Consider the following 25115-nt stretch of genomic DNA (forward strand, 5'->3'; position numbering starts at 1 on the left):
AACCGCTTATTTCGTTTTAAGAAAGATCCTGTGGAACTGGAAACAATATTACTGAGCTTATAAAATCAAGACTATGAAAATTTGCCACACATCATTCTGTGACTACTTTGTGTTTTCTCTATATGGCTACAGGCAAGCAAGTTGATTTTATAAATTATAGTTTGTACTTTCTTTTTTCCCCTGTATTGCCTAGAACAGAAAAGGATGCTCAACAATGACTTATTTGCTTGATTGGATATTTGGTTTAATACTTTTACTGAAAAAGACCTCAAGACATTATTTTCAAATATTAGTTTTTAAAGCGGATAGGTAACTTAATGGTCTTTGGGTTCAAACACTTGTCTATGAATTCTAGTTCTGCCATATAAAGCTATTTTTGTTAATAATAACAGTGTCTACATCATAAGCCTGTATGAAGATTGAATAGAATAATACATGTGAGATACAACAACGCCTGGGTCATAGTATGTGCTTAATAAGTGTTAATTATTGCTATTACTTAAATTCTTTAAATCTGTTCCTTTATCTTCATACTGGGAAAAATGTCCTAATACTGTAGGATTATTGTGAGGATTAAAATGTGTGTGGAGCATTTAGGATTCAATGTGTAGCAGACATTGTTAGATGTAATTAAATGTTACTATGTGTGCAAGGCACTTAAGGATCTTATCATGTAGTTGGCATTGCTATTTAGAGTTAAATATGATAGGTCTTAATTACTAAATTCCTAACCCTCTACACTAAACTGATATGAAACTAATAAGTAAGAATTGTATCATTTGCACTCCATGTGGTTATAAAAGAGCCTTGCATAATTTCAGTAGAATTATTGCTTCTCTCCAGCTTAGACCTATCCACCAGAGATCACATGTGAATGTAAACAAAAATTTCAGATGACATGAATTTCTCAGATGCATCTGATTACAGATAAAAGCAGTAAATACATATTATCAGCAAGTTTTGATGATCACAAATATTTCCTTTTTCAACTTAGACAGGAAACAGATGAGAAAAAAATCTGTTCATCCTTTTCAATCAACTGACAAAGATATGAAAAAAGATGCTCATACTGAGGATTTAATGACTAATTTACCAAATTTATCAAATGCTTATGCTTCAGGTATGTATACCGTTAACAAATATTATTTGCTTTATTCTTTTTATAAAATTCTACATCATCTATGTATTTATTGAAGTAATTATCATTTCCTTAAAATCTGATCCTTTAACGTGCTTTTAAAAGCATAATTACCAGCTCATTTTTTGACAAGACTGTCAAATAAGTTCCCTCTGGGAGACCTTGAAGGGGCAATTCCTTGGTCCAATAGCATTAATCAAAAATGGCTTATTTTTCATGAAAACTGTTATCCAATGGGACTTTTAATGATTATTTGTAGGATTTGGACAAATGCTACTTCAGTTTGCTGTTTGACATAGCCTTTTAATGTCTTTAATTTTTAGTGTTCAAAACCTACCCCATGGTGATTTTCTTTGGCTCTTTAGTTACTGACCTCACTATTTATCTCTCTTTCTTCCCCCTCTAGATTTATTGCCGTCCAAGGATGGCAAAGATTTAACGAAATGCTTTCTGTTACAAGTGGTAAATATTCTTCTGCATTACATCGAAAAGACTTTTGATGTTAAGAGTAAAATATTGGACTTTCATCATCCTCATCAACTTCTTGAAGGCTTGGATGGGTTTGACTTAGAACTGTCTGACCACCCTGAACCTCTGGAGCAGTTGCTTGTTGACTGCACAGATACCTTAAAATACGGTGTTAAAACAGGTGATTTTCAAATTTTTGCACCCAAGCTGGAGACTGAATTAATAGCCTCGAGTTTACATTTGTGTTGAAAAAGACTCCAGTTTTATTCATTTTTATTTAAAACTTTTGTTTAGTTTAAGTTGGTGGTGTCACATATGAATTGCTCATTAATTAACAAAGAAAAGTAAATAAAATAATTTTGGGTCAGGGACTTATATCCCAATGGCAAATAATGTACAATTTTTATTTACTTCTTTTCCTTTATTTATTTGATTTGATCATATACATTATTGATGCTAAATTGGTTGTCTTTCTAAATCAATAACATAGAGTACTAAAATTATATATATGTATAATTTGTATATACATCCTATATTTTAGAAATTGTGTTTTCTGATTAAATTAACATTATTATAACTTGATTCTTAACCACTTAAAGCAATGACACTTCCAGGAGCAAATGGTATTTGAACAGGCTCTGTGAACTCATTTTTCTAAAATCTTTAACGTATCCCAGATAACACATTGGAAAGAACATGATCTTTGGGGAAAAAACAAACAAAAAAAGGCTCCAAATACGAACTATATCCCTGGGCTTATTATTTATTTCTTATAATATGATCTTGAAGAATATTTCATATATTATTTTAATAATTAGAAACTGTGTATGATGCCTTACCTTGTATTTAGCAGACATCAAATAAATGGACACTTACAGTAATGTATTTTTGACATCCCAGCAACTTCAAGCATCATAAATATTTTATCTTTAGACCAAACTGATCAACCAGATCAACAAACAAAAATGATTTATATTTGAGAATGCTTATTGCTGCCTTAGTTTTAATAAAAAACCAAAAGTGTCCTCATTTTGATATTTATCTTATATAAACATTTGAGAGGAATACTATGCAGTGGTATCATTTGAAGTCCTAGAAAAGTCATGGGAAATTTCTCATAGAATTATAATCATTATAAAAAGATATAACACAAAATAATGTGCTCAATATGATTTCAATTAGATTTAATTATATTTTAAATTCTATGTGGAACTATATACAAACATATAAAACTACCTATTTATAATCAATTCTTAAGTTGTATTTTGCAAATACATTTATTACAATATTGGAATAGATACATAGATCATCTCTATACATGTATATGAAAGTACTGTTCTGTATGTACTGGATTCTGTGCCTTTTTATAACATGTATTATATTTACAACCAAAAAAAATTAAATAAGACAAAAAGAAAGGCTCATAAGATTCTAAAATAAAAGACATGTTTAAAGACTGAAATTCAGTTATATAAAGTAAATGTGAAGTTGAAATAAGTTTTAGTTAGAAATAAAAATTGCCAAAGGAAGTCCTGAAAAATAGGACAATTGGGAAGCATTTATTTGTTTTTGGGAGAAGCACTTCTGACAGATTTAAGTCAAGTGCTTTTTCCTTCCTTTAACCAGCATTGCAAATGTAGACAGGATTTATAGGACCCATCTCCCAAATCTGTATTTCCTGATATCAAGTGCGAAGGGAAAAAGCAAAGATGCTATGAAAGTGAAAAGTAAATAATAAAAGGGAACACTTTGCTAACACAGTCACAATTTCCAGACATTGCATTCCGTCCAAGTCAATGAATATTTATTGAGCCCCTACTTGTCAAGAAACTATGTAGGTTCTATGGGACTGGGGACGTTGAAACTGTGGGTAATTTGTTCTAGAGGCCAAAAGAGACTCACAAAGAGCTGTCATGCAGGTCATCTTTAAGATATGTTATAAAAGAAGTGCATTTTGGAGCTAAGGAAGGGAAGATTAACTTAAACTGAGTTGAATATAAATTGTTCAATTTGACAACCAGTTTGGTGATTCTTTCTTAATAGTAATCTCCAAAAGTCATTGTAAGAGGGACCTGATACTTGGTCCAAAAAATATATATAAGCAGCTTTTGAGGGAAAATTCTTCAATCTTTTAGGTGGTCCCTCTCCCGTTCACCCAGGTAGCTTTATATACCCCATCCTTGGCCTTTCGATTTTAACGGACCCTCACTCTGCCACACGAGCCCTTTCTCAGTTCAGTGTCTTCTCCTGAGCTGCGTGTCACACTCCGTAAGAGCCGCCTCCACTCTTTGGAAACAAACCTTAGATCTTCCCTGAAACATCACTTCTTCCATGACGCCTTCTCTGGTGTTTACCTCTCCTGCTCCCCTGACTGCCTTGGGTCCCCTAGGAGTGGTCTCATAATATCCTGATCTTTCCCCTTGTGGTGCTTTTTACTGTAACTAAACATATTTGTGTCATTATTTGATTTAATGTTTTTTCTTCCACCAGTCAGGGAGATCCACATGGTAGCAGCTTCTGTGCCCATGTGCCCCCAATCCGAGCACTGTCCCTGCATGTGACAGTTGCTCAATAATGTTAACTAAATGAAATAATTAAGATGTTCTTGATCCATGAATCCCTGTTAACTGAGAAACTGCTATAAAATTTAACCGCTTTTTAGCGCTATGTTTTAATTTTGACCCATTTGCAATTTTGTCTTTTTTTCCTAGGACATCCTCGCTATTTCAACCAGCTCTCCAGTGGGCTAGATGTGATTGGACTTGCAGGGGAATGGTTGACAGCCACTGCGAATACTAACATGTGAGTATCCTTCTGGGTCTGAGGAATATGAGACTATTAGACACAAAAGCCAGAGTGAAGATGTAAATTGTGGAAGTGACATTTTGCTGGATGTTTGCTATATCAGAAACAAATAGTTGATACCCAGAGAGAAATGCAAAGAAGCTGCTTCCCTGTTCCCTGGCTAACATTTTAAGATTTACCTGGTCCTCTGGATGGTCTCTGTCTGGAAACTGTCAGGATCTGAATTTCCTGGTAAGTAGTAAAGCTCAGCTGATTAGTCTGAATTATTAGTGTGCAGACTGGGAGTCCAGTTCTAGGACTGGAATCATTTCAACACTGCCCCAAACAGCCCGGAGCAAATACTCGTCTAAAAGACACACACACAAGTATATGAAAAGTTGCCTGAATATAGATTAGAACTTCGATCTGCTTGAAGGTGAAGAAAGTAAACTAGTAAAGAAAAGTTAAATCAAACTCCAATGTGATTTCCTTAAAAATTTCGACCTTTGCCACAGCAAAACTTTTGGTTATACGAAAATTCGGTACGCTGCTGCAGTGTTTTGAATGAAAGTTAATTTTAGGACAACATATTTCCAGGTTAAAAGGAGTAGGGAAATGATTGGATATCAAATGGAAAGAAACAGTCTGTGTCGGATGTTAATACAATTGAACTAGCAATCAAAAGAGATAGCCAGTAGAAATTTAAACTTTAAAACCAAGAACTAAACATTTATGAGGAGTGACTGCTTTGCTATGTGGAAAAACTGTGGTTTATTTTAACTGTTTAGTTATCATTGGGATTTTCATGATGCACAGGATTTTATAGATGTGAAATACATATAAAATAACCTGCATAGTTTACTGCTATTTTTAATTTTTATTACTTGATTATGGTCCTTTATTTAAACATACATAGAGCAATACTTTAAAAAAAAACTATGTCTTTTGAGACAATATGTTATATTTTAAATGTTATATAAATTATTACAGAAAAATCAATTTATAAATCTAACTCCGTTGTTTGGAATCTCATTGTTAAGAGATAATCATTCTCTGTGTGAGGAAAACATAGATTCTTGGTTTAAACAGAGAAATAGTGGAAAGAACACATGGAAAATACAAAGAGAAAGGATTTAAAAGAGGATTCTTTACCTTCAAATTTTTCTGCTTTTAATGAATGGATATCTCTTACCATAATCTGAGATAGTGGAAAAGCATACGGGATGGAATTAAAGAGAATCAGATTCAAACCCTAATACTCTGCAGAGCCGTGGAGTTTAGTGAGTCTCTGCTGCCTGAAAATAACGTCTACTCCACGGAACTGAAATAGGATCAAACAGATACCGTGTGTCGAAGCTGAAGTTGACATAATCCATTCTGCCAGAAATGAGCATCATTGAAATGGACTTCTATGAAGGCCTGCTTCCTAAACTTTATTCCTCTTGGAACTAATAGGCAGTGGATTCTCTTTGTCTGGGTCTTTGTGCAGAGCCCTGGGCAAGGACTTGTGTATTACAGCCTTATTAGGGCATGTAGGCCAGAGAAGCAGGATGGAGGGAAACTGAAGGGAATCAGGACAGGGCAGAGCGTAACATGATGGGCATTTAAGACCTGGCTACCACTTAGTACAAGCAGAAGTGAGTGCATGATCTCCTGAGATGTAGGGTCCCGCCCTTAGTGACCCCCCCCCCTTGTAAATGGCTGCTTCTAGAATCAGTCCTTCTGTAGGAAGCAAGGGGGAAGAATTTATTCCCAGCCAGGTAGCTTGTGGCTGAAGGCCTGCACGGTAGAATATTAAGCTCCCCACACATCGGTTGGGCTTTCTTGGGACTCCCACCTGATTCCATGGCTCGTCATCCTAAGGGCAAAAGGAAGCCCCTAGGCTGGAGGTCAGTGACTGGACGTGTGAGTGGGAGGCGATTGGGCTGTGGGTGTGTCTGAGTGGTGGCTGGCCCTGAATAATGTCCAAAGACCTCAGAGACAGAGAAAGCCGAGAGCATTTGAAGTGACACATACATGGTGCCTGATACCAGTATCCACGTGTAATTATACCTAAAGAGGTCTTTAAATTTTTTTTTGAGGACTAATACAGACTTCTTGAGACTAACTGACCCCACTCTTTGCTTTCAGAGCCCATTGCAAATTCTTACTGTTTATTGCATAAGGTGTGTATAGAGAAAAGCTTAGAGCTGTCTCTTTTTAATCCTGGCTGCTTTCTGTGGAGCTGACTAACTTCACAGCGCAGCGTCCGCATCATGGTCCCCTCTGAGTTCTTTTCCACAGGTCCCACATTGATTGTCTTGTCCCATCCGCTTGCTTCAGGCTGTTATTGAAAGCATAATAGATTTTAGCCTTTTTGTTTGTTTTTGGTATGTTTGCTCACAGTACAACCTTTAAGTGAAAAACATTTATCAACCAGTTTTTACAAAAGGTTCTTCCCTTCTCTTGAAAACATTGTAGCTTTAGATGTCTGTCGTTCTAACTTGCCCTCTAGGAAATGTATGTATATTTTCTTGATCACTTGGCACTTTCTGTCCTTAACAGTATTGTGTGTGTGCCGAGTTGATGACGGTGGCTTTCAGATTCCTTTTGGTGGAAAAGAAATTCCCAGCTACTGCACAAAACAACGGAAGCCATGATACTTTCTTTGTAGAACTAGTAATTGATCTGGAAGGACAATTCAGAACATAGAAGATGTAACAATTTCTCTCACAGTCTACTGTGGGAGAATACAAAAATGTGTATAGTCTCATCTAGCACGTGCATTTATTTATCCTCTTCCATGTAACATAATTCACAGTAGAATTTCTATACGTGTATTATAGGTTTACATATGAAATAGCTCCAGTATTTACTGTCATGGAAACAGTTCTTCTCAAGAAAATGTGTGACATTATTGGCTGGGGAGAAACAGAAGCAGATGGAATATTTTCACCTGGTAAGAAAGCATTTTCTAAGCTAAAAGAAATATCAGAAGACAATCAAAATATATTTCAATGTGACTATTTTTGAGAGAGAATGCTCGTAAGCCATGGTGTTGGTTATAATTACAAACCGAGTTTTTAGAAATCTACAAGTGGTGAGTTGTGTTGTTTGAGCTTTCTCTCAAGACTTTCAAGGAAGGCTATTTTAACAATCACATCAGTAATTTGACACCACTTTAGTTTCAGAAAACACTCAAATTGTCATGACTTCAGTCAACAGTTCTGATTTTTGAAATTAGATTAACAGTCACTATTTCTCTTCCATAGGTGGGAGTATATCAAACCTCTATGGTATCCTAGTAGCCCGTTATAAGAAATATCCAGAGATAAAAACAAAAGGCATGACTTCACTTCCATGCATTATATTATTTGTTTCTGAACAAGTAAGTATCAAGTCTAGATTTTTCCAACTTTTAAGAATTTTCTCAGATATACTGATAAAGTAATTGAAATCGGAGAATATTTGCTTCATTTTTACACTAAATATATTTAGTAATCTCTGTGTCTGGATCTACATATTGATATGGAAAGGGGGAAAAAACCCAACTTTCCAGTCTATATAGACTCTACAGATTAGCAATAAAAATAATTCAAGATTAAAATTTTATTTCAATGTAGGAGAAACTAACAGAATAAATATGATTATAAATATAAAACATTCTGCTATCTTTACCAAGAGAAATCAAACCATAAGTATTTCAAAAATTTAATGATTCTCTTTAACACTGAATGAAGGAATAAGAATGTGATTAATGTTTTATTTTTCAAGTTAGGACCAAAGGAGTTGATTGAAAAGAAAGCTTTATTTTTATAGGTCCTCAGCCAAATATTTCTGATATTGACAATATATCCACCAATGTCTCCTTTAGTTTTAATGTTCCAACCTTGTGCACAGTATAAAAACTTCTTAAAAAAATCAGTTCCTTCCTCTAATAAATCTGATTTTTTTCTTTTCTACTGTGGTAACATTTATCATCTTGAAGTGTCACTGCAGTCCCAGCTTGAGATTTCTACCTAAAAGTACTTGGAGACACAGGGTTTTCTGTAAAATGTCCCTAGGTTTGTGATGTCCATCCTTCGCCAAACTCAAACTGGTGTTATATGGGTGCATATATCAAGCTGGAGACCGCTGCTGCGTGTTATTTACTATATGACGTTATTTAGTATAAATAACAGTAATGTTATTTATAACATTATGTCATTATAAATACTTATAATTATTATAATATAGCTATTATAAATAACTAGTAATACTATTTACTATAAAACGTAATATAATTGAAGATGTTTGTTTACAAATGTCACTTTCGCCATCATTTGCATATACTTTTTAAATATAATGAGCACAAGAAGCTGAAATTCCATAATGTAGGTTAAAAAAAATTGTTCCCTATTTAACCTGTGTATTCTCCACTGACATGAAAATGTGGTTGAGGTTTTAAATTTCTGTATTTTTTTCTCTCATATAGCTGGTATTTTCTTGGCAACTAAAAATAACTCAGGCCAAGTTCATCTTTTGAGCTGCTACAACCTCCATCTTATTGATACTGTTTATATTACGTAAATGTTACCAGGAGATACTAGCCACCAAGAAGGCAAGAAATCAGTTGATGTCAGAGTCAGAATTAAAAATTGGAAGCCTAAGAATTGACTCAGTTTTTCAGGCTTAACTCTGTAAAATACTCTGTAATGCAAGACTGAAAGCTGTCCATAATATGTAAGGGTTTACCTGGAGGTATAGTCACTGCATTTATAAATGACATGATTCATGTGTATACAGAGAACTGGAAGGTTCAGACTCCTCCTGCATGGGAAGAGCTGTGTTCTGTGACTGTGTGGTCTAGAAGGAGGTACTACAACCTTCTTCATCTCAGCAAATGTTGTATAAGGGTCTGGAAATATCCCTTGGGAGCTGTACTTACGTGTATGTACATATATCCCTGCACAAACTCATTCAAAGCTATGCGTAGTGCCAGTGATGCACTAGTGTAAATGGCGCTCTAATGCAGGAAAATTAATGCCTTTCCTGTTTTCACTTCTGCCCAAGGGTCATTATTCAGTAAAGAAAGCTGCAGCAATCCTTGGTATTGGAACTGATCACGTAATTGAAGTAAAATGTGATGAAAGGTATGTTTCTTAACACATTCTCCAATTGTTTTATTAGCATTATGCTTCATGTGAAGATTCAAATCTCCTGTTTCTCTTATTCCAACTTTTATCAAGAATACTCTCCCAGATTAGTTTCAATAATTTTAACTAGAGGCAATTATGACAGAAGCACCAAAGTTATCCTATTCTATTGTTAAGATTTTTTTTTTACTAGATATAGTCTTATACAAGTGAGATTGGTGCATATCTGTCCCTTGTTTTAGGTATATTGAAATATACCTAATGTATATGATATTTGGAGATGAAAAATTCAACTGCATTAGAAATCTACAGAGTGAAAATAAATTTCCATTTGTCTTGAATCCCGCTTTTCATAAGTAAACTATTTAAAATACATATATTCTGGAAGATCACTTTGATGCATATCAAATTTATTCATACAATTATGCCTATCAAATTCTATCTTGTAATCTGTAACTTATTCTTTTAATTTTTTTGGCTTTAGAATATATCATAGAAATCTTATTCCATGAATTCATACAGACTCTTCTTATTCTTTTTGAATTTCTTCAGAGTTATCCGTTTTATAAATGTAACATAATTTCACAAACCTTATTTAAAAGGATTTTCATATTTTAATTTTTATTTTTTAAATAATTTTAAATATTTTAATATTTAAGGACAGTACTTAAATGAATATAATTACATAAATATATCTGAGTGTCTGAATATTTCTCACATGAATTCCTAGGGATTGAATCATTTGTTCAAATAATATCTGCATTTACAGTTTCACAAAGATTTTTATTTGCCCTTTGAATATTTTTGAGGCAAATGATGCTCTTATCTACCATGTGAAACCTGAAAATTGTCAGTAGTTCTATATTTGAAAATTCTAATGACAAAAATGATGTTTAGTTGTTTGGAACAATGAACATCGAATATACTGACCAGCCAATTGTGTATGATTACCATGATCTGTCTGTTCATGGGCTTTGCCTGTTTTTTATTAGTAGTTTATTATTTATTGGCTTGGGAAAAAATCTCTATATATTGAGAAGTTCTGAACTACAAAATACATGAATATAAAATATCTTGCAAATGTGTTTTATGAGTCTGTTATTCAATACTTTATCTCAGTTGTTTGATTTTCTTTATATATTTCCTGAGAATTCCTCCCCCACATATTTTACATATTTTTTACTATTATGAATAAGATATTTTCTATTATTTATTCACAACAATTAGTTTAAAAAATAGAAACCTAGTTTACTTTTGTAATCACCCCGTTGCTCAACAATCTTATTATTTTCAAAAGTTTTTCAATAAACAGTTTTAGGTATTCCAAGGCATGCACACACAACCATATGTACTCAAATTAAGGGTTTGTGTTTTTTTTTCCTATTTTAATTTCTTTCTATCTAGCTGGCTAGCTATCATCTATCTGTCATCATCATCATCATCTAGCTAGCTAATAGATTATTACCTTAGAAAATGGTACTATAATACTGGTGGTAGTGAGCATCCTTATCTTATTCCTGACTTTAATAGGCATGCTTTCAGTGAGTCATTAATAGATATGCTGACTTTTAGTCCAGTAGCTGGACAGAGTAGGAAAATATTGGCTTTTTTTTCCCTCAGAAATTTGCTGTGAAGAAATGTGAGGCCAACTGAATTTGTGCCACCATTCCCCCCACCCCAATTTAGATACTTGACTTTTCTACCTTGATGTCAAGAAGTCTTAACTTTATAATTTAAAGTTAATAAGGAGAGAGTGAGAAAGAGATTATTATTCTGTATCTTTCTTAGAAAGACCAGATACCTTCTGATTTGTAAGTAATGCAGATTTTAAGGTGACTGAACAGTAAACTAAGCATTCTTTAACTCAAATAATGTGATATTTAACATTGGTTTTAGGTAACTGAACATTTACTTAAACCTGTGTTTATACCTATAAATACCTTTGGGAGACACTAAAAACTAATTTTAAATCTTGAATATTATTTTTCTTCTAATTGGTAGAATTAGTATGTCTGTTCACTCATAATAAATCAATATGTATTTGCATTTTTAAGGGGAAAGATGATTCCAGCTGAGTTAGAGAAAAATATATTACAAGCCAAAAGAAAGGTATGTTTTGCAGTTATATATTTAACAAGCAAAAGCATCTTAATTTTTTAAACCTATTTTTATTAGTGGAAAACACTTGATAAGGTAATTACTAAAGGAAATAAAATAATCCTTAAATGTAGGACATTTCTTCCAAAATTGAAATATTTAAGTAACATTGCAGTATTTCTCTGATAATTTTGTTTCTGTTAAGTATCCAAAAAAAGCTATCAAGATATTTACTCATAAAGGAATTTGGTCATCTGCATTGTTGTGGTACAATTTTTGGAAAATAAATTCGGAAAGAAATAATAAATAAGACTCAGAGGCAGTGCTCTTTGTTCATCTAATGGTTAAGCTACTTTCTCCTGTACTGGAAAAATCTCCAAATATTTGAAATTATTAGGTGCTTAATACTCTTAGTCAAAGTTGCCCAGCTTCCTGATGTCCAGCAGTGTAAGGCTTAGATAACAATATTAGCATCCCTGTGGACTTCATGAAATTGTGAGAATGATACAACTTTTGTCATCACCAGGGCCAGACTCCTTTCTGTGTCGCTGCCACCGCCGGCAGCACAGTGTTCGGGGCCTTCGACCCCCTCCACGACATCGCAGACATTTGTAAGGTGCACAGACTCTGGATGCATGTAGATGTAAGTCACATCCATCAGTCTGGACCATGATTTCCCTTTTTAAAAAGTGTATCCTGGGAACAGTCCTTACAATTTTCTGACTGGCATTTCAGGCAAGATGAAAATTTCTCTGTAAACCCAATTTTTATAATGAATAGATATCAAGAAAGAATAGTCTTACTTCCCTAAATGATCTTAAAATAGACTTAATATATTATGGAAAGAGCTACAAATATATCAGGTGTTTAAAAAAAAAGTCTAAACCTATATCAATATTCAGCTAGCAATTTAGAAAATCAATTCAAAGAAACAGTTGAAACCTGATTTTAAATAAAAAAGACTTAGCCCGTTACTTTAATATACATTTCTTAATTAATAGCTATTAAGGAAATTAAAAGTTTGATGTTCTTAGTTTAGTACAGTGACTTTGGGCAAAAATGTCTTTGGCTTTGATTAAGAGTTGGACAAATTTTAAATTTACATCTTTAGGTAGATATTTTCATTTTTCTATAGTATTGCCAAGTTTGATGCCAACTTTAAAAAAAAATCTTGTCTCTGGAAATTATACAGCAGGTGTCTCTTTCATTTAATTAGAAACCTAAAACTTTACTATGTCATGAATAGACAATGAGAATTCAAAGGAGGAGATTTTAAAATGCATTGTTCTTCTAAGTAGGGTAATTATAGCTAAGTTTATAATTATCCAGCGTAGCAATTAAATCTTCATCAACTTTTGAAATAAATTTAACATAGGCAAAAGCAGTCGGTGCTATTTAAAAAGAAAGAATCAATATAAGAACACATATCCTTTGTGTCTGTTGTAGGCAGCCTGGGGAGGCGGACTGCTGCTGTCCAGAAACCACTCCTATAAACTCAGTGGCATTGAAAGGTGAGACCTGGCCCATTGCTTGTACCAACAAAAGAATGTATTTAGGCTTCTGTTTTCTGTTGCTAGAGTGTGAGCTCTAATTGGAGCTGTTTTCTCACCTAGGGCTGACTCTGTGACCTGGAACCCACATAAACTCATGGGTGTCCCCCTGCAGTGTTCTGCTGTCCTGGTCCGGGAAAAAGTAAATGATTTCAATCTTTAAGTAGTGATGTGATGGATATCTTGGTAATGACTAGCTTCCCTGTGAATGTTTAAAACCAAAATAGTTAAGGCCTCATGGGATTAGCATAGTGCAGTGCAATTTGCCCTACTGAGGAAACCTTCCCCCTTGATCTGTAAGTAGCAGCCACTGCATAATTAAAGTGCCATAAAATCAGATGACTATAGGACAAGTAGTGAGTCAGCATGTGGGTAAGACATGGGATGAGACCATAGACTGCGATGAGGTCTCTAGAAACCCTGGGCATTCACGTCCCACCTTTTTAAAAACACCACGAACAAAACAAAATATCTCTTTGGGGTCAAATATGGTCCCCTGGCTGATTTGTTATCTCAAGAGTGTAGGGCCAAAACAGGACTCATTTTAAGTGTGGATAACTATGAGTAACTGTGATATATTTTTAGCAGATAAAGCACAAAGTTATGGGTTGGATAAAATTATTTTCTGCTTATATATTTGTGTATTTTATCTCCATCAACAGTAAATGCAACTCTATACAAGGAGATAAGCCCATGATCTCCTCCAAGGGGAGATACAGTGATGAAGTTCAGCTTGAGTATTCCCATCTCTGCTGAGTTGTCAGAAGTGCAGACGCACTTTATGTAGCTCTCATTTATGGCTTTGTTTTCTTTCTCTCTTATTCACAAGCAATTCAGTGGGTTTGGGTTTAAAGATAAAAGTGTTTGTCTTCCCATTATAAACTGCCTGAGCTGGCATTCCTCACTTACTCTTGAGTATTAAATACCTACCTCATCTCCTCTCGTTCTAAAAGAGTCTTTGTTCTCTCCCAGCCTAAGTCATACTCAGAGCAAGTCAGGCTGGAACTGTTACCTCTGCTTCAGACTCTGCTCAGTTGACCCCATGGCAACAAGACCCCATCGATAAAATGGCAGCTGCCATGAGTTGGAAACCCGCAGGTTCACAGGCTCAGTTTTCCTGTCTGTTGGTGTGTGTTCAGTACCTAGAAATTACAGTGTGGCCACATTTTTTTTTCCCTTTAAGAAGCTTTTGAGTTTGCTTCCCCTCCCTGTTGCTGACAGATCTATGTTCAACTTTCAGATTCCTGATTCTTTAATGTTTAGGGCTCAAATACAAATTTTTTGCAATCTCCCCTGATTTCTTCTCCCACAATGAGTGTGTGAAAGTTACCCCGCCCTCACCCCCCGCCTCCGTCTCCTGCAACCCAGATTGTAAATTCCATCAAGGCAGAGATTTTCCCACCCTTTTCGGTATCACAAATCCACTGTCCCAGTGCATGACAGGTTGTATGCATTAGAAATATCTGTTGTATTAATGACTAACTATTGCTTACCTTCACATCAGAACCAGTAGTTAAAGCTCATATTGACTATACTGTTTTAAAATATTTTAAATAGTCTCCAACTCTTATCTAACAAACAATTGAAGTGGGAGTTTCAAGTAAACTAAAGAGAAAATATTTTCATTTGTAAATAGGACACTCAAAATATACATACGTAAAGTCCTCTCCTTTGCAAGGTATCATTTCTATTCCATTTCCCCCAAATGCTTCAATAGTTACCTCCACATCGTGGTCCTCTCCCTACATCCATAAGCCTCTCCTAAAAAAGAGTATGAGTTTTCTTCCTTTAGAAACTGAATTTCCACAAACTCTAAGACAAGCTGCCCTCTTGTTAGCTCCCAAATTTATCACTGTAAAGATATACGGTCTTGAAAACTAGTTACCATGCTCAAGTTTCAGTTTCTTCAATCTATAAAAATGATGTACGAACAGTACCTATGTCATAAGTCTTCCGTGAGGATCAAATGATACAATATTTGTGAATTGTCCAGCATAGAATAAGCACATTGTTATGTGTTTCTTATTCAAAAAATTGTATTTGGTATATATTTAAACTATATCCTGTCAGTGCACACAGATTTAGCCTTTGTTACGCTTAGCAACACACACCTTTTGAGAAAAGACTGTTTTTAACCTGGTAATGGAAAACGTTTCTTTTCTCCAGTGATTTTTTTTTAACCATCCAAAGCGAATATTTCTCGATTCATCAACACTAAGGAGGAATGTTTTCAACATCTTTTATATGAGAGGAAATGGCTAGGAAAGTACCAAATTAAATAAATGGATTATTTTACTCTCTACCTTTTGTGGCCATCAGAGCAGTTTATTTTACTGGCACCTGTATGGTTGATTCATGAGAGAGTTTACTGGTGAACTAGTCACTCATTAATAACTTCAATGCATGATAGTCACATAATTTCAGAAGAGCAGCAAAGCTTCAAGGCTTTTAAGAAAAGTTAAAAGAAAAATAGATAGGTAGTAATTCAGTTACACCATCTACTGTTCCAGAGAAATCCAAAGAACAACTGAAGCCACTAAAATACTAAGGAAGTAACATATTTTTATACAAAACAAACAAAAATTCTACTTATATGTGCATGTAAAGCAGAAATGTGAAGTGAATTGAAATAGTTGTGGTTTCTTATTGAAATGTGTATGACTTACATAGTAGCTATGTTATTCCTTTTCAGGGCCTCCTGGCAGCATGCAACCAGATGCGAGCTAGATACCTTTTCCAGCCTGATAAACTCTACAACGTTGACTATGACACTGGGGATAAAGCTATTCAGTGTGGCCGACACGTTGATAGCTTTAAGCTGTGGTTAATGTGGAAGGCAAAGGTAGGGATTTGCCACCTCTTTTATTAGGTCCTATTAATTTGGATACACAGTATAAACAATTCCATTTTTTAGAACTTTATTTGGGTGTCTTTTCCCAAATTATTTTCTTAAGCATCTCTCGAGGAAACTGCTCTATTTTTAATTGCAGATGGCAAGCTTGGTTTCTCAGGTCAGAATTCTAACTGAGGTGGAAAATTTGTTGGCCTTTTCTACCATTACTACGTATTCTACCAAATGGCAGAAATTAAAATCTGTTAGGAATATTAAATTGTTTGTTGCTTTTTAAAAACTGTGATTTTTTTCCTTCTACTAATTGGAATTGGAAATAGGTCAAGCTACTTGAAGTCAATATAGATTCCGAGATGTGAACATTCTATTGCCTGAATGTTCACTCTACCTTAGAGCCAAGGGCAGCAGATACAGTCTCTCCAAAGATCATGACCAGTGTAGGATGTGTTCTGCACCCTCCTTATTTACAATTTTTAACTTAATCAATTGACATGCTTTTAGGAAGCTGTTTCTATCGTGCCTTCCCAGTCCTTCGTAGGAAGACGGACATTAGGTTCTGTGCAGGTAAAAGCTTTGACATGAACTAACAGCATCTTTAATGCATTGGGGTCCCAGTCCTCTACAGCATATCTCCCCCTCTGTGGATCCTAAGGGACTCTTCTCAGCTGTCAGTTTCAGGGGTAGTCATACTTCTCCAGAACAATTGGTTAGGTTTTTATTTGGTGGATATGGAATTGCTAGCATGAAACTCAAATAGACAAACAGGTTCTGTAACATGAATCACAGAGGCAGATTCATGATCCTTCTTTAGTTTGTCTGTAATCTGTTGGCAACATTTTCTCTTCTAACTTTAACTCTTTTTTATCACCTGCTTTTTCCTAACCTTATACTAACCTTGTTCAAGATAAGCATTAAAATACCACCTCAAATACTGTATATACATTAGTAACTCACCTTCAATCCTTTCAATAATAAGGCATTGAAATAATGAATACATCAGTTCAACAATAATGGATCTACCATTTGTTGAACATGTATTAGGCTAGAAAGCTTTAAATGTTATTAAGCTTATGTTTCCCAACCTTTGTGCTGAGTGAGTGTCATTAAATAGGTAAAGAAATTAACTTGCTGATGGATAAAGAGAATTAAATCTTTGGCTGTGGGTTCTGTCCGGCAGAAGTCCCACCAAGACGGAAGGAATTACTCGAGGATTTGTGGAAAGTCAAGAGAGCTAGAGGGCTTCAGAGACCAACTCTTTGAGCCTCTCAAACACGCCCATGTTTATTGTGCACAATCAAAGAAAAGAGCATAAACAGTTGTGTCATGGAATGCAGGAGCTTAAGGAAAAACAGGATCAGGAAGAGATCAGAAATTCCACAGTGGGCACAAAGGCTTAATGTATCCTCAGGGCAGTCATGGGGAGAGGGGAACAAGGTACATTCTTCAGACATGAGACATAAGCAGACCACCAGAAAACCAGTTCCTTGTCTTGGGAGTTACAGACTATCTAAACAGCAGAAAGCATGCCCAGCGTGTATAGCTGAGGGCATGGTCCTCGCTTTGCAATGAGCAGAGTAAACCCTGAACTAGGGACCTGTGCTTCAAACAAGCCATGTCCTATGTTTATAGCAAGGGACACACTATGGCTATGCCACTGCGGAAGCAGCCCTAGGCTAAAACCTCAACTATGCAAGCAAGACATTGTCTCTGCTTTTTACAGCAAGGAGACAGGCGTGCAGATGCACAGACGCCTGCCAGCAAAGCACATTTGTTCTTCCTAAAGGTCACAAGTGGCTGGGGTCTATTAGAATTTATTAACCCAATCATGGGCTCCCACAGCTGGCATTTCACCTAAATCCAAAATCTATTTTTTTCCCCACAAATCCACATCGTCTTTCTTAATATAAAATTCACGTAGGGTAGTGATGAAGAAACAAACTCATCATCTTTTGCATATGGAGATGACTTCATAAAAGTGGTGCATAAACAGATGTTATATTAGCAGAGCCATTCCTGTAGGAGTAGGAAACGAAATCTCAGTGTACCAGGGGAAGGGAATTCTTTTCCCATTAAAGATCATTTCTTATACACTAGAAGTCAGGTTCAGGTAAATATCCACGGTGGACTTGAAAGGGAGTGGAAGTGCAAGTTTGTAGCGTGATTTCCAACTATTAAACATTTAAATATTTGATCTGTGAGCCTCCATCAGTACTCTTGACAAAACGATGGGCATTAAGAGCAAAGTCTAGAGATATAAATGAAAAAATTGATATTTTTTCTCACTTGTGATAATTATATAATGAATACGTCATTGATGGTAGAGGTGAAATTTTTATTGAAATGCAAATTTCTTAAAAATAAAATTAATTACATAAAATACTGTAATAGGTTATAAAGATAAGTAAGATCTACAAACATCAGTTATTCTTCAAGAGTAACTATAATGTGAAATATTTAGATGGATTTTCTTTTTGGATGGATTTTCTACATGGATTAGACTGGTTTTATATTCATAAAATGACTGTTTTGGCCGGGAGAATGCTATAGGAAGCTGAATTGTCCAAGAGCCCCATCTGCTCCTCTTAAATTAATAATTGCATTTGCCCTGAGAAACCTTTGCTTCCCAAAGGTTTCTCCCAGTCCATGACTGATTGAAAATGGCAGGGATTCTAAGGCATTCCCATTCCTGAGGGACAGGAGGCTCTCCTTGATGGCTGAGTTGGTGAAAAGGGTTCCCAAGGGCCTTTCGGAACCTCACTTAGTCATCTAGGGCGCTTCCACCTCGCCTTTCCCCACCTTCTGCTTTCACTTAAGAATCAGACTTCTTCACAATCTGAAAGCTCTCCCGGTCTAGCTGGCTCCTTCCCTCTGTCTTTCACACAGGTTCTTCCACTATTAAAATCCTTGCACCTTTAACCCCATCTTGGTGTCTGCCCTTTGGAGGACCTGGGCTAACAGTCCAATTAAGTTCAGAATGGAAGTGCCTTTGTCTTTACTATTCAGTCTTAGTAGATTTTTTTTTTTCCAAGAAACTTAAAGATATATTTACAATGAGGATACACATCCTGATATTCTTCATTGCCAATTTAATATGCACTGAAGGCCACTGAAAGTTCTGTATGGAAAACTTCTAGAGAGTAATACATTCTATGTCAAGCATTTCAATGGTCTTTGGTCCTGTTTCTTCAGAATCCAGAGTAGGAATATTCTTCATCAATAATTTCTATTACATTTTCTGCCGTATTTTCTTCTTTTAACTACTTACAGCTTCCTCCCTAACCAGATTGTTCTCAAAGGAAAAATCTGACACAATAGCAAATGATAAAGTGGCTAGCACAAGAAATTAGCCCATTGATATTTAATCATTTCTATTCTTAAGCATTTCAAAGACTAACAATGCCTTTTCCAAACTAATATTTGTTCAGAAGAGAGTTGGAGCATTTAGACCATATGTTCATATAATCAAAGCTTCTCACATATTTGATTCGTATCTATCTATCTATCTATCTATCTATCTATCTATCTATCTATTATCTATCTATCTATCTATCTATCTATCTATCTATCTATCTATCTATCTATCTATCTTTCTTATGGAGAAAAATAAGGCTTTGGAAAAGGATAAAAAAGTGAAAGAATGCCAGGGGTGAGTATTCAAAATTTTAAGTAGTATGTTAATTGTCGATAGGAAGGTTACATTTGAGCAAAAATCTGAAACAAGTGAAGAGGAGATCATGCTGATATTTAGAAGTGTAGCAAGAGGGAATGTCAGTTGAAAATCTTTGCGGCTGAAGTATGCCTGTTGTGTCGAAGACACAGCAAGGAGACCACCGCGGCTAAAGTGGAGTGAGCTGGTTAATTACAGGGAAGTAATGTGAGTAAGATAGGATGTGGGAGAGTTCCTCTATCCTTATCATTCTTAGAACGCCAGTGCCTTCTGTCTCTGTTGAAAACAAGTTCTGATTTAACTAGAAAGTGTGGCCTCTTGGGGCTCCTAGCATCCCTTCTTACTCAGTTGTAGGTGCAGCATCCTCACTTTGGACTATTTGCATTGAGTGTCACTGAGCTCCCACATATCACAGGACCAGTGGAATTCTGTGCTCACTGCATTGCAAAGGCTACATGTGAATGGGAGGCAGGGAGTAGCAGGCATGTATTTCCTGTATCTCCTTAGCTCACAGGCATGATCCATTGTCCCACTGGACTTCACTTACAAAACACAAGACCGAAATAAAATTTTAAAGAGTTTCAGGACAGCAAAACTCCTCTGAGGATGGGAAACTCTTCTGAGTATGGGACCCTGTATGACTGCACAAAACTGTATGTCCATGAAACCAGCTCTGATCACAAAGGCTTCGGTGTGAGGATCCACTGAAGTACCACTTCATGTGGTTGTGAAGGATCTACACCACACAAGCCTGGAATAAGTATGAATGTGTTAAATAAATACATTTAAATAAAATTTAATACATTCTAGGAACTTCTTCAATGTAATCTAAAGGTACTTCCTTGAATGAAGTTTTTACTTTGAATTTTTTTTTTAAATTACAGGGAACCTATGGCTTTGAGGCACAGATCAACAGATATATGGAACTTGCAAAATACTTGTACAAAGTTTTAAAGAAAAAAGATAACTTTAAGCTTGTGTTTGATGCAGAGGTAAGGATTCTTTTAGTGGGCTTTTTTTTTGGAGAGTCCTTAATGGATGTATACTTTCTTTGCTGAGGATTTTGTACTTGAAACTATTACTTGTCTAATACTTTGAGATAATTTAAAATTAAGATATATTACATATAACTATCATACATATTTTATCTTACCTAAATGCAAAACATTGAGGCTTTAAAAATGTTTCCATTTAAGTTCTCTGTCATGCAGGCCAAGGGTCCAAAAGACTTAATTTGATGACTATATTCAATTTTTTAATTTTAAAGACAAAACTATTCGGTTATAATTGCTTTTCTGATTTTGATGGCATTGAATCAAGAGTAATTTCATTGTTCCTAGCTTTTTTTCTTGTATGTGAAGTATGCAGTTGGGTTTCTGGATAGTAGATGACGTAAGAGAAAGTGGGCTTTAAATTATATAATAATCCTTAGTTGGTCACTATTAAGGTAATAAGTAGATATTAATGAAAAAATTGAGAGTTTTTAGTATTATATCCATTTCCCTCTTCAAGACCTGGTCAGCCATCCAATGGCTTGCATGAAGTCACGCTAGTGAGTCATTATTAGGAAAGGAAGGTGCTTGTCTCCCTCTGCTTGTATTAACTTTAATTTTTGGTAGTCTCCCTCAGTCAACTAGACGTAAAGAAGTTTGTTTATTTGTTTGTTTTTAATACTACCCGTTCCCTGATAGTTTGTTTTCCTCTCTGAAATCAGAGCTTTCACAGTTGATTTAAGTAAAGTTCTCTTCTATCCTTTATCTCTGTAAAAGAGATCCAGTCACTGAAGCCAGACACCTTGAGTTCATCTTGAAAGCCTAGCAAAGATCAGTTCTATCTTTTGAAGATGTTGGAGATGGAAACCCTCCTATTTAACCCACAGCCTTTGCTTTAGCGAAGCTTTCTTCATTCTCTCCTGAATCACTGCAACATTTTAGTTACTAATATTCTCCTCTCTCCAATGGTGCTCTCCTCTAATCGACTGTCTGTACCACAACCTGAATGACCTTACTCATGGAAAACACTGGCACTATCATCAACATACTTAATATATTTTGAGGACTGGGCATGGGATGGGTGGCTGAAGACTGAGCTCTCTGTGAGGACAGCAACTGTTTCTTTTACCTCTGTATTTGGTGCCTGACTTAGACCCTCGAAAGCTATTTTTAAATATATTAAAATTAAATTAAATTAATTAAAATACTTCTGGAATAATTAAGGATTTAGGTAGTGCTTTAAAGATACTTATAAAATCACCAAGGAATTAGGTAATGCTTTAAGAACATGTGTAAAATTTTTCTTTTTGGTTTAGCCTGAGTTCACCAATGTCTGCTTCTGGTACTTCCCACCAAGACTTAAACATATCCCAAAAGGTTTTGAAAGAGATCAAGAACTGCACAAGGTAAGTCTGTGTGTGTATGGGGTGGTGTTTTTAATTTTAATATTGCCTTTTAAATAATGTGTCTGCATTCGTTTGGTTGGTGGATGGTGGTCATGTGGTCCTAAGCCATTGGTTTAATACTCATATGGAGCCAAGTGAAATCTCAACCCATCAGTCATTTTGCAGATTAATCCAGTCATCATTTATATAATTGAAAACTATTTATTGAGTGCTTAATATTCAGTTATCTGAGTTTCTTACCCTTTGTTCAATTCATTCATCAGTTAATATTTGCCAGGTGTTCCATAGGAGTTAGAGGTATGAAATGAAAAAGACAGAATCCCAGTCCTAGGTGGGCTGGAAGGCTTAGTGTGGAGAAGTCAAGAATATAAATAATTACAGTTCCTAAGAGCAATAGAAGAGGTACTTGGAGAAGCGTGATCACATTTGAAATACTTATTACAAGGTCATCTGAGTAAGAATCTGAGAGAGATTTTTTTTATGGATCAATGATCAACACTGAAAAAAACTGAATATCATAACAGTGGGGAGATTTAATATTTACCTTAATGATGTATGTTATAATAGAGAGGATTGCCACCATTATGTGCTGTTTAGCACATACATTTATTGTAAGCTTTTAACCTATCTTAAGCACACATCATATACTTTATAATAGTAGTACCACCACTTTTGAGTTGACCAACATCACAACCACTTATGTTAGGTAATGCTGAGTACCCTAGGATAAGTTGAACACAAACTCTCTGACGTTCAAGGGCATCAACTTTTTATACCATCAGAAAATTTCACTGGACTAGTAAATTCCAAGACAAAACAGAGATTTTGTTTGTTTGTTTAAGGGCAAATACTAATGTCTTTTATTCTGTGGTCATGTTGATTAATTGAAATGTTAAATAACGAAGGACATTAAATGAAATGTCTACTAAAGGAGACACACACACACACACATATATATAGTTGCTTCTGCACTGCCATTATATAAACACTTACGGGAAAGTTAAGTCATGGATGGCGTGTGTAGCATTTTAAAGTTAAACTATGTGCAGAAGCAGAAGTTCTGAGAAGAGGAGCGTGTTGAGAATGCCCTCTTCCTACTTTCCTGAGCCTCCGTGACACTTTGTTCTATAATAGTAACCCAAGAGCTTAATGTGATCTCATGTCACATGCATGGTGGTGTTTTAGGAGCTGTACAAGACAGTTAAAGAGGCAGACTTCCTCTCTGTGAAATTTACAAAGAAACTGTGTTTTGCTGCCAAACAGTAACCTTGTAGGAAAACTCGAGATGTATTGTCATTATTCAGATAGTAGACCAAAACATACTACTGCTTTTCCATTCCCTATCTCATTTTACCTCTTTCCCAGATACTTTGAATTGCCTGATAAATATGAACAAAATGTCACTCCACCTTCTCTAATGTATTCTTGCACACTTGCATTATTTTGTGAGTTTGGTAGTTGTGAATCGGGGAGCAACAAGAGCTGCAGTATGAATTTAGAAAGTGCTGCTTTTTTTTTCTGTGCTAAGCTGTTTCTTAAAAATTATTCCTGATGGTTTTAAATCGCCTGCAATTTCCTTCAAGCTAATGATAGTTATGTAGTCATCTAGAATGTGGGACAGTGTTTACTTGTAAAATTTCTTTTTAATGATATTTGCATTTACGCACAGATTGCTCCAAAGATTAAAGCACAGATGATAGAGGAAGGTACAGCCTTGATAAGCTACCAGCCATGTGGGGACAGAGTAAATTTTTTTCGAATGGTCTTTTCTAATCCTGCCACCAGACAAGCAGATGTTGACTATCTTCTTGATGAAATTCAAAGGCTTGGGAAAGACTTATGATATGTCAGTATGAACTTGAATACCAAATGTAGACATCAATTTAAAAGCGTCTACTGCTGAAGATAACAAGAAAGGAATATTTGAAGTGATACCCTCTCTTTTGGAACGTTAAGAAGATGAAAAAGGAATGGGTTCGTGGAAGGTAGATAGATGTAGGTAGATAGATTCAACTTTGTTCATGTATTTGTTGTTTTTACTAATTCAACAAAAATTATTGAACATCTATTAAATGTCAGGGGCTTTTCTTGGTGTGCTTAGAATACGTCAGTAAATGAGAAAGACAAACATTCCTCCTCTTGTAAAGAAAGAAATTCTACTGTGAACATTCAGTAAGTTAACATATATTTACTTGCTTGAATTAATTGCATGGGCTTCCTGAGTTGAAATCGTTTTCAATATCATACAGCAGCATTCTGTATCTGTAAAAAAGAAAATAATGCATAGGATGTTTTTCTATTTCAGCTAAATTGGATAAATAGAATTTTCTGCATTTTGGAGCAGAGAGTCAGGAAAGGGAATGACAGGGGCTGATATATTTGCCTTTTGATACTTGCATTTTTATTTAAAAGGGACTGTGGCTTCCACCAAGCTTCTATGCAGTGATTTAATTCATTTTTTTCTTGCAACACCATTTTGAATGTTCCTAAAGATCAAGACCTTTAACAATTCTCCAAAAGTATATTAGCCATATTTCACAAAATGGTATTAGGTAGCTCCGTATTGATGGTGAAATTAGCGTTTTTCAGCTCCCTTTTCTGAGATAATAGAGTTAACGTTAATTGAGCACTTACTGTGTATCAGATGGTATGCTAAGGATCTTAACTTACATGGTCTCATTTATTTCTCTATTAATATTACACTTAAAGTGCTTTATTATCTCCGTTTTGTGAATGAGTGACTAAGATTTAAAGAGTTTAACTAATGTGTCTAACAGCATGCTGCTGATGAGTAATAAACCCCAAATTCAAAGCTAGCCAGGCTTTTTCTCAAGTGTGTATGACAGAGAGCCTGCCAGACACCTTGCTCCAATTCACTCACACTACCTACCAGTAGAGCCATTTGTCAAATCGCTTGATATATGCACGTCTCTTTCCTTTCCTCTGAAATAGGAATGATAATGGTGCCTGTACCACAGCGATGCTGTTTGAATAACATCAAATGATTATATCAAATATTTTTTAAAAATTGAATCATTCTCTATGTGT

At 35.3% G+C, this 25115-nt stretch overlaps 1 protein-coding gene across 1 annotated transcript; it reads left to right on the top strand.

Annotated features, from left to right (window-relative positions):
* The first annotated feature begins 1050 nt into the window (after nucleotides 1-1050).
* Nucleotides 1051-23910, top strand: LOC105073990 (glutamate decarboxylase 1-like). Its single transcript, XM_010961427.2, has 14 exons — nucleotides 1051-1120; nucleotides 1545-1787; nucleotides 4318-4408; nucleotides 7216-7328; nucleotides 7642-7757; nucleotides 9422-9501; nucleotides 11559-11613; nucleotides 12128-12244; nucleotides 13048-13112; nucleotides 13215-13293; nucleotides 15844-15993; nucleotides 20554-20661; nucleotides 21978-22067; nucleotides 23737-23910. Exons 1-14 carry the CDS (start codon nucleotides 1051-1053, stop codon nucleotides 23908-23910), a joined length of 1551 nt encoding a protein of 516 aa, XP_010959729.1.
* Nucleotides 23911-25115: the final 1205 nt, after the last annotated feature.

Source organism: Camelus bactrianus, chromosome 30, assembly GCF_048773025.1.
Source record: "Camelus bactrianus isolate YW-2024 breed Bactrian camel chromosome 30, ASM4877302v1, whole genome shotgun sequence".
NCBI classification, from domain to species: Eukaryota; Metazoa; Chordata; class Mammalia; order Artiodactyla; family Camelidae; genus Camelus; species Camelus bactrianus.

Coding starts and splice junctions, on each gene's coding strand:
- LOC105073990 (XM_010961427.2), top strand. CDS start 1,051: ATGAAAAAAGATGCTCATACTGAGGATTTAATGACTAATTTACCAAAT. Junction 1,788..4,317: donor AAAATACGGTGTTAAAACAG/GTGATTTTCAAA, acceptor TTTTTTTCCTAG/GACATCCTCGCTATTTCAAC. Junction 15,994..20,553: donor GGTTAATGTGGAAGGCAAAG/GTAGGGATTTGC, acceptor TTTAAATTACAG/GGAACCTATGGCTTTGAGGC.